We start from the raw sequence: 9,123 nt of genomic DNA on the forward strand, positions 1-9,123 counted from the left end.
ACCACACTACACTGGACCTCTATTATTTAATAACAAATGATAATGATATTTTAAATAAACCAGAAAGAGAAAACATACATTGATTCCAATAAGGCTCAAAAGTTTAGCTCATTTCTCTTTCCCTTTTTTTTCTGTTTTAGAATGTAACAGAACTACAGCACTTGGTAAGTAATTATATGATGAGATATTTCAAAGTGTAGCCAGTGCTATTCTGTTTTAATGAATGATGAAAATTTAATTTCTTATTGTTACCATTTCTTCATAATCCACACACGGGAGCTTGGCATGATGTATTTTGACTGCCCAAACTTATCCAGTGAGTTCTATAGACAAGTGAGGTATTGAACTTTTGTTTTTCCAATTTCAATTTAACACCTTAAATAATATATTACACTGGGATTGGAACACTTAAGGTTCAGTGTTATGTAAAACTCAACATGCTCATTGTGCTAAACTTTTATTTCTCTCTCTAGTGTTGATATGTTGGAATTGTCATTGAATTTAGACTTTGGGAGCAGTCTTAATTGAGAGTATCTTTCTCCAACTTCTCACAGAAACTTCATTTACATCTTTTTAAGAATACAGGAACTTCAGCAACTGAAATATTTGTCATATTTTACCCCTAAAACATCTTGGACAAAAAATCATTTTTTTTCTTATTGGCTGTTCTATGAAGTAGTGAGAAACTGAGCTGCTTTGCAGTTGATGGAAAGCTTTACAGTTCTCTGTTTACTAACTATTTCCTGGATCTTTATCAGCATGTGAACTAACGCTTACGTGTCCAACAAAGGCAGTCTAATTCTGTGTAATGGAGAACCTCCAAATATACATATAAAAGTCTTCATGTGAATGGAATCCTGGTAGTGAAAACTGATTGACTTATTTAGATGTGCAAAAGCTCACTATCAGAATCCTGGCTCACACTGAAGCCCAAACTCCCAAAGCCCAATCTTACTGCAGATCCTGTAATAGAAATGAAATAGACAAAACCCTGCACTTATTCAGGCCATACTTGAGAAACAAAGATATTGATCATAAAATCCAATATCAAAAATTATGCTACCACAAGGACATTAATGTGAAAAGTAAATATTTTTGCTCATTCAGAAGGGCAATTTCTATGATTTCTGTCATACATCCTGGTTTTCTGAAAGAGTTGAGCTATTTTTGATAGAGGGGTAAGGTGGCACGTAGGGACAAAAAACCCTCAACCCAATAAACTAGACCACACTGCAGTTTTCTGAAAGGAAAGATTGAATAGAGTCTCTGTCTTTGGCTATATGCTAATTAATTTTTATAAATAGCCTAGAGGATGGAATAGAAGAGAAATAATGTGCAGATAACACCAAGTTGGGTGGGGGTATTGGGAAATATTGCTTGTGACAAAATCACAATTCAAAATAACTGAATAAAATACTGAGTCGTATTCAACAGGGTGATGTTCGGTAGTTAGAAATTAATGTTCTGCATCTAGACAGGAAAAATCATAGACACGCATACTGCATAGGACAGGGGAGACCTGGCGGGGGAGCACTGAGTGTGAGAAAGATGTAGGGATTCTAGTAGAGCAAGCCATGTGATGCAACAACTGCTAAGGTCAACAAATTCTTGGGCTGCATTAAACTTTATGTCCTGATTCATAGGAAGTAATAGTTCCAATACATATATGCTGATCAGATTGCATTTGGATTACTGCAATACGTCTTGAGCATCACAATTTATAAAGTTTAGGTAAACTTGGAATAGGGTCAGAGGATCTAGAAATGAAACAATATGAAGAGTACATACGTGTCATCTCAGTTAGACTGAATATGTTTTGTCTGTCCCAGGATGTTTAGATCAGATACTCTAAATCAGTGATTCTCAACCTTGACAATTTTAAGGCATGTGGACTTCAACTCCCAGAATTCCACAGCCAGAAACACTGCTCTAAATAAAGCCCATATTTTATTTATGTTCATCAACATACATAAAAACCAACTGAATGTGAAAATCTTAAAATCTTCCTTATAAATCCACAAGGTTATAAAGCAAGCAGAGATACTGCTTTTGGCAATCCTATTTTTTTATACCTGTTGGGAAAGGAAGATGAGAGGCTTAATCCACCTAGCATCTCCTTGGTGAGATGGATGGCATAGAAGTTTAATAATAAATAAATAAAACGAAATATGAATGACAGGAGAAGGATCAAAGAGATTCATAGATTTCTTCTTCCAGTCCTTTCTTATTAGTAGCCTTACTCTATTATTCTTATTGGAAAAGCTGAAAGATCTAATGGAAGGAGAAACAGCAGGCACATTCAGTACATCGCATTTTCCCCAGACTATCCTACTAGACTCAGATCTTTTCTGTTATGTTTATATAAACATATATATGCATACACCTTCTCTTCTCTCCTGTCCCCTCCTGTCCTTTCCCCTTCCCCTCCCCTCCCTTCCCTTCCCTCCACTCTCTTCTCCTCTATTCTTTCTTCTGGCAATGTTATTACCCAAAGGAGAAAGCCAAAGTTTTTGACCCTGTGCAGTACTAGTGGTAGGGGGATAAATCTGTAAAGAGACAAAACAAGTGCTTGTCCATAAATCTCTCCAGCCCAATTTGGGGACATTTTATTTTTAAGGGAAACTTAAATATGAAAAATCATCTTTCTAATTCCCAAAAATTGGGCAATACTTTAAGGAACCACTTGTTCTATGAGGTAAAAAATGATTTTGGATGTTGTATGAAAATCCTGAGTTGTTCATTCTTGCCTAAGATAAGAGGTTTTGAATTATTTATTACAACTTTTTCCTAGGAAAACTGATCATCCTCCTGGCTGTTCTGTATAATTGCTGGTGAAGTCATGAGACTGAACACATGGAAAATCTATCAAGATTTTATCTGACTACATTGAATATCTGCTTTGCTTATTTATTTAATTTCATTGCTAAACATAAAATACAAACTCCTAAAACCATTTATCTGTCGATTTGTTTATTGTATTTATATTCCATTTTTTTCTGAAAGCAGGAATATATGGGTCACCTTATTTTATTCCCCAAATGGCAGCCCTGTTTAAAAAAAATGTCCTGAGGATGACTGAGCAAGGGTTACCTCATGAGTTCCATATTTTTTAATATGTTATTAAATTTCAAGAAAAATTAAAATACAAAATAACTACAAAAAAAAGGGGGGATTCAAAAGGTGAAAAGATGAAAAGGTGAAAAAAGAAAAAAGAAAAAAGGAAGGAGAAAAGTGAGGAAAGGCTTCCAACTTACTTAATATATATACAAATAGTTAATCAAATAATCTTTTATTCTAAGTCAAACATAATATAACCAATATCTAACTCTGAATTTGGCAACATATACAATATTTCACAGCCTTAAACAAATCCAATAATCAAATCATTAATTTCAAATTAGCCATCATTAAAAAACAAGATTATAAAAATAAACTCTAGTTTAAAAATAAGCCTAAACAAAATAATAAAATAACAATATTGTTCAATTTCAACATCTTCATCAATCCATTTTTCAAATTCACTTTTTGTTACTCATTTTTGCATTTACTTCCTCTCTATACATTATAATTCCTCACTAATATAATTGTAACAAGAAAAAAGAAAAAAGTCACATATTTCCTCCATTCTATTGATCCATTATAACAAAAAAAATCCCACCTCAAAGACATATTCATCTTTACATTTTTATATATAAAAATATATAAAAATAAAAGTAAATAATACATTTCACCACAAAATTCATTCCTTAAACCTACATAATTATCAATAATCAAAATTAATATTATACCCCAATCTTACAAAAAGAAGATCTGCCAGAAAAGATGGGGAAGAATACAAATATAAGAAATTCTGAGATAATGAAATAGATGAAGGATGGACTGAATTTTCCTGCCAAGGGGAATGCTGTGCTGCCAAGAAGAATTATTCAACAATGGATGATGCAGAGATATTTACAATAGAGACTTACGAACTTTGGGAATGAGATGCAACTGCTGGCAAAGTTCCCAGTTAAAAACCTAAAGAAACGTTTCATTACTAAGAAACAAATGAGGGTATTTGATCCTGGACTGATCAAACATAATGGTTGGGATGCTTTGTGATAAACTGTGCAGATTTTCTATAACTAAATTACAATAACAGACTGTTAACAGAGTGCTTTGAATTTTAGCTTCTCTGTTGTTTAATCTGTTAACTATTTTTTGCTTTCATATTTGTAATGTATGACAGGTCAACTGAGTTGCAAATAGTGATAGAAGCTCAAATTTGGCATCTGTTTTGCAGGGGGGAAAACTATTATTGTAATAGATTTGTCAGTGTTCAAGTAGGGCAATAATATGGGTTTTTGTTTTTTTAATTCACACATTTTTAAACATTTTGTCTAATTTTGCCTTTCTTTTGAATAAAATAAAAATTGCAAGAAAAAGAAACTAAGTAGATCTTTGAACATGATACAGTTCCCGTTTAATCTGATGAAATACAGTCCTTATTATGGTATATGTCTAGTAAAATAAAATGAAATAATAAAGAAAATAAAACCAATCTGTAGGTCAAAAGGGCATGAGTGATTGTCAGCAGAGTTCAGTGGTCCAGAAAGGGACATAACTGATATATAACCCAAAGTTATGCAGAGACCTTAACAAGTCCAAGTTGTCTCCAGATTGCACACTGTTTATTTAAGGATTATTTAAGTCAAGGGTCTCCAACCTTGGCAACTTTACAACTTGTGGACTTCAACTCCAGAATTCCTCAGCCAGCTGTTCTTTGCAGCTAGGCTGGCTGAGGAATTCTGAGACTTGAAGTCCAGCAGTCATAAAGTTGCCAAGGTTGGAGACCCCTGACTTACTGGGTAGGGCTGTACTCACACAGACTTTTTGTTGTACAGCAAGAGGATATAATAGCTATGTTAAAAAGTGAACAGAATGATTCTGGGCATTCCTTTCAATGATAAGTTAAGTTAGTAACAACTTGAACTGAACCTAATGACTGTGGTGCTTCACTTAAGAAATGTGGAAAGAAAGATTATAAAATGGGGCAAAACTCACTTAACACATTTCTCATTTAGCAACATAAATTATGGGCTCAGTTGTGTCCCAGGGCCAGGATCACATCACCGTTTGCAATCTGCCTTCCAACAATGAGAGAAGCTGGATTCACTTGACGACTGCACTAATTTGTTTAATTGTGGCAAAAAAATCATAAAACCAGGCATGACTCACTGAACCGCTACCTTGCTTAACAATGGAAATTTTGGTCCTAATTATGGTCGTAAGTGGATGATTCTTTGCAGCAAACAATTAAAACTTATTTAACAGCATTTATATCACAAATATTAGAGATATAAATTGTCTAATGAAATTCACCAACAAAATTATCGGTAATTTGGACACATTTTTGAATAAAAGGCCACCAGTTTGAGCCTTTTGAGACCCTTTTTTTTTTCACCTATCCAACTGAAAACAACTTCTCTGTCTTGCCAATCTTTAAGCTTTCTGCTAGGGTCACTTGGCCCACACTTTCAGTACTTCTTTGCTACCATCCAAATAACTGTAGACTACCAGTATGTATGGTAGTCTGAGTTTTATTAATCAGAAACTACATAAATTCATCATTTTAGGGCAGGGATGTCAAACTGCCTGCCTATGGGCCAGACGTGTTATGTGGAAGCCGTGCCCACCCCATTGCCGGCAATGGCAAAACTCTCCCGATACATTGTGTGACATCATGTGATGTCACAAGTTTGACATGTCTGCTTTAGGGGATCCCAATATACACACACACAAAAAAAAAAAAACAATGCCAAAATGACAATACTCATGCTGTGACTAATGCCAACTCTGCATCTTGCCATAAGCTTTAAGTCACAGCAGTTATTACACACATCTGTACCATTCCCTCGTATCCACTACAATCTCATGAACTTTAAGAGCTCCCCCACCTCCTACCCCTGCTCCAGTGTGTCCCTTGAATGCCAATGATCATTTATTATGTCTTTGAGCCAGTATTGACTCCTGGTGATTGCCTGGATTAGTCCCTGCAGTTTTCTTGGCAAGGTATCAGAATGTGGTTTGCCATTGCCTCCTTCCTACAGCTGAGAGAGAGTGACTGGCTTAAGGTAACCCAATTAGCTTTGTGCCTAAGGCAAGACTAGAACTCATGCTGTCTTAGTTTCTAGCTTGGTTCCTTAAATACTACATCAAACTAAACAATAATCAAATAAAAAAGCATTTTTATGAAGTTATTAACAAAATGATAACAAGGTTACCACTATAACTGCAGGCACACAACATCAATAAGTATTTCCCAGTTGGAGAATCTCCAGCAGACTTGCTCTTCAGTTTCCAGAACCTTTACCATCTAAGAGATGGACAGAAATCATGCTACCCAGATTTAACAGAATAACAGAGTTGAAAGGGACTTTGGCGGTCTTTTAGTCCAAACCCTTGTTCAGGCTGGAAACCTATACCATTTCAGACAAATGGTTGTCCAATATCATCTTAAAAACTTCCAATGCTGGAACATCCACAACTTCTGGAGGCAAGTCATTCCACTGATTTATTGTTCTGTCAGAAAATTTCTCCTTAGTTTTAAGTTGCTTCTCTCCTTGATTAGTTTCCATCCATTGCTTCTTGTCCTGCCCTCAGGTGCTTTGGAGAATAGCTTGACTCCCTCTTCTTAGTGGTAACTGCTCAGATATTGGAAGACTGCTGTCATGTCACCCCAAGTCCTTCCTTTTCTTCTCAAACAAAAATATAAGGTCATTCTTGACCTGTTCACTTGACCTTTTCTCTAAGAGTTGGTTTCTTGAGATACAGAAGCCAAATACCAATTAAGACAAGGGACTGAAAGCCAAGAAGCGAACTTGTTGTTTCTATATACATGAGAGCTTATGCACTGGAGACAAATTCCTTGTGTGACCAAACACACTTGGCCAATAAAGAATTTTATTCTATTTTTTTCTATATCAGAACATAAACCTAGACGCAAAAAACAAGGTTCGGAGGAATGTGTGTTTATTTAAGGATTATTTAAATCACTGCGTAGGGGTGTACTCCCCAGACTTTTTATTGTACAACAGAAGCAAAGCCCAAGGATATAGCTTTGTTAAAAAGCAAACAAATGATTTTGGGTGTTCCCTTCACATACAGGTTCAGTTCAAGTCTTTTAAGGTTCCCCTGTAACAAAGGGAAAGACTATTCCTTTGTGTAGTGAAGAGAAAAATGAAAAAAAATTGTAGGGTTGGAAGAAACCACAAAAATAATCTAATCTGAGTCACTGCACAAATGGGAAAAGTATTTAAAGAATCCATGAGACTCTCTTTTTAAGAACCTACAATCTCCACAACTAAACTGTTTCATTATTATACAGGTCTTATCATCAGGTTTTTTAATATACATTTAAATTAAATCCAGGTAGCTGCAACTTGGTATTTTTTATCCTAATTTCTGTGGCCATGGAAAATAGTTTCCATCTTCCCTGCAGTTTCTCTACTTGAGCACAGCTATAGCACAGCTTAAATGTCCTCAAAGTCTTATTCAGATTGACCATCCCAAATTCCTTCAATTCCTTAAGACCATGTCTCCATGTCCCATTATCATCTTTGTTACCACTCTCTGAACCAGTTATAATCTGTCAATCTCTTTCTGATAATATAGAATTCGGAATCAGTACCCAGGTATACTTTTGCTGGTGCCAGGCAGAGAGGAACAATGATTTCATGTGTTTTAATAAGTATTTTTAATGCAGTCCAGATTTATATTAATCTTTCTAGTAACTGCTTCTCACTACTGATTCACAGCTTCTTTTTTGAAAAAAATATACTTTATTAAATTACTTATTAAAATACATTTCTCCCTGAAGATACCTCTGCAACATTGAGACATTTCAAAACTTGGATAAAATCCAGGTTCCTTATATCTGTCATATTCCTTCTTGTCAATGGAATGGTGACCCTATTAGAGGATGAGACAAGATTTCTCTCACATTTTTTTTGTCAAAGTTATGTTGGCCTTTGTATCACAGATTATCTTTAAGATCCCTGAAAACTGCCCACTTTATTTACCTATTATAACATCATTCCGGATAATAAAGTTAAGCTCACTAGTCTATTGGGATTTTTTTTTCTTTCCTGAAGAGAGGGACCACATTCCACAATTTTTCAGGAGTGAACAAAGATGATTAATCGAGATCTTGAAAGTTCTTCTTCCAGTTCCTTCAGAACTGAATAGTAGGGCTTCATTACTATAATAGACTTTTATCTTTGTTCTCTACTTCAGAACTTCCTCCTTTTTACTTATCTACAGATGAGTGTCCAATTCCAGTTCTCCCTCGCCATTCTTCACTAAAAGAAGGAGTTAGCAGATGCCTATGCTGTTGGAACCATTTGTGGTTACAGTGCATCTCAGGTTATGCAAATATAATCAGAACAATTCCTACTATGACCTGTCTTGACAGTAATAAATGGTCAGAACTTCCTACACTTTGTCAAGGTGAATATCATTTGTCAACAATAGTGGCTGTTATGAAACAGTGAATGAAATATGTTTAAGTCTTCAAAGTTGTCATCTTTCCATCTGTGTTTCCCAATTATAAATCCTAAATGTCCTACTAATTCTGAACTTGAAATCAAAACTATTGTAATTAATTTTCAGAGATAACAGACTTCAATGAATTTGGCTAGTTGAAAATTATTTACTTCTATATATGCAAATGTTACAATCTTTTTGCTTCTCAATTTAGAAAAATGGTGAGAAAAAAAATGATGGATGATATGTATGAAGTGGAAATCATGGGCAAATCCAAAAAAGGTGACCAATAAGCTTAGTCAGATGTAGTGTCCATAAAGGCTGCTTTGAGAGTTTGATCTTGGTGTAAATCCTGACTCTCAACTGGGGAAGATTCAAAAGACCAATTTTCTAACCTGGATCCATCTCCATAACCTCCACAATGGCTTTTTTTTCCAAGTTGCAATGGCAAATTTCTTCAAACTCCTTTCACAGTAGAATGCCAAATCCCTAGTCACATGCTGTGCACTTTTCAGCATTATACTTGACTGCCAGAGCAGGGTGATGTGGTTGTAGAAGATTTTTTTTTTTTTGACCTGAGGTATGCAACGCAATGCTGTC

The 9,123-nt window shown here is 35.1% G+C and overlaps 1 protein-coding gene across 2 annotated transcripts in view; it reads left to right on the forward strand.

Moving 5' to 3' along the window:
* The window catches only part of LOC120297449 (complement receptor type 1-like), a 48,143-nt gene extending 44,956 nt beyond the window's left edge, over positions 1-3,187 (forward strand). For both annotated transcript variants that reach the window (XM_039320083.1, XM_039320081.1), the window contains 2 exons: positions 141-164; positions 2,792-3,187. In XM_039320083.1, the coding sequence (XP_039176017.1) occupies positions 141-164; positions 2,792-2,835 (68 nt within the window). In that variant the 3' untranslated portion in view covers positions 2,836-3,187. The remainder of the gene's footprint in view (positions 1-140; positions 165-2,791) is intronic.
* The last annotated feature ends 5,936 nt before the right edge of the window (positions 3,188-9,123 follow it).

Source organism: Crotalus tigris, unplaced genomic scaffold (assembly GCF_016545835.1).
Source record: "Crotalus tigris isolate CLP2741 ecotype Arizona unplaced genomic scaffold, ASM1654583v1 scf7180000023618.1514416, whole genome shotgun sequence".
Lineage (NCBI taxonomy): Eukaryota > Metazoa > Chordata > Lepidosauria > Squamata > Viperidae > Crotalus > Crotalus tigris.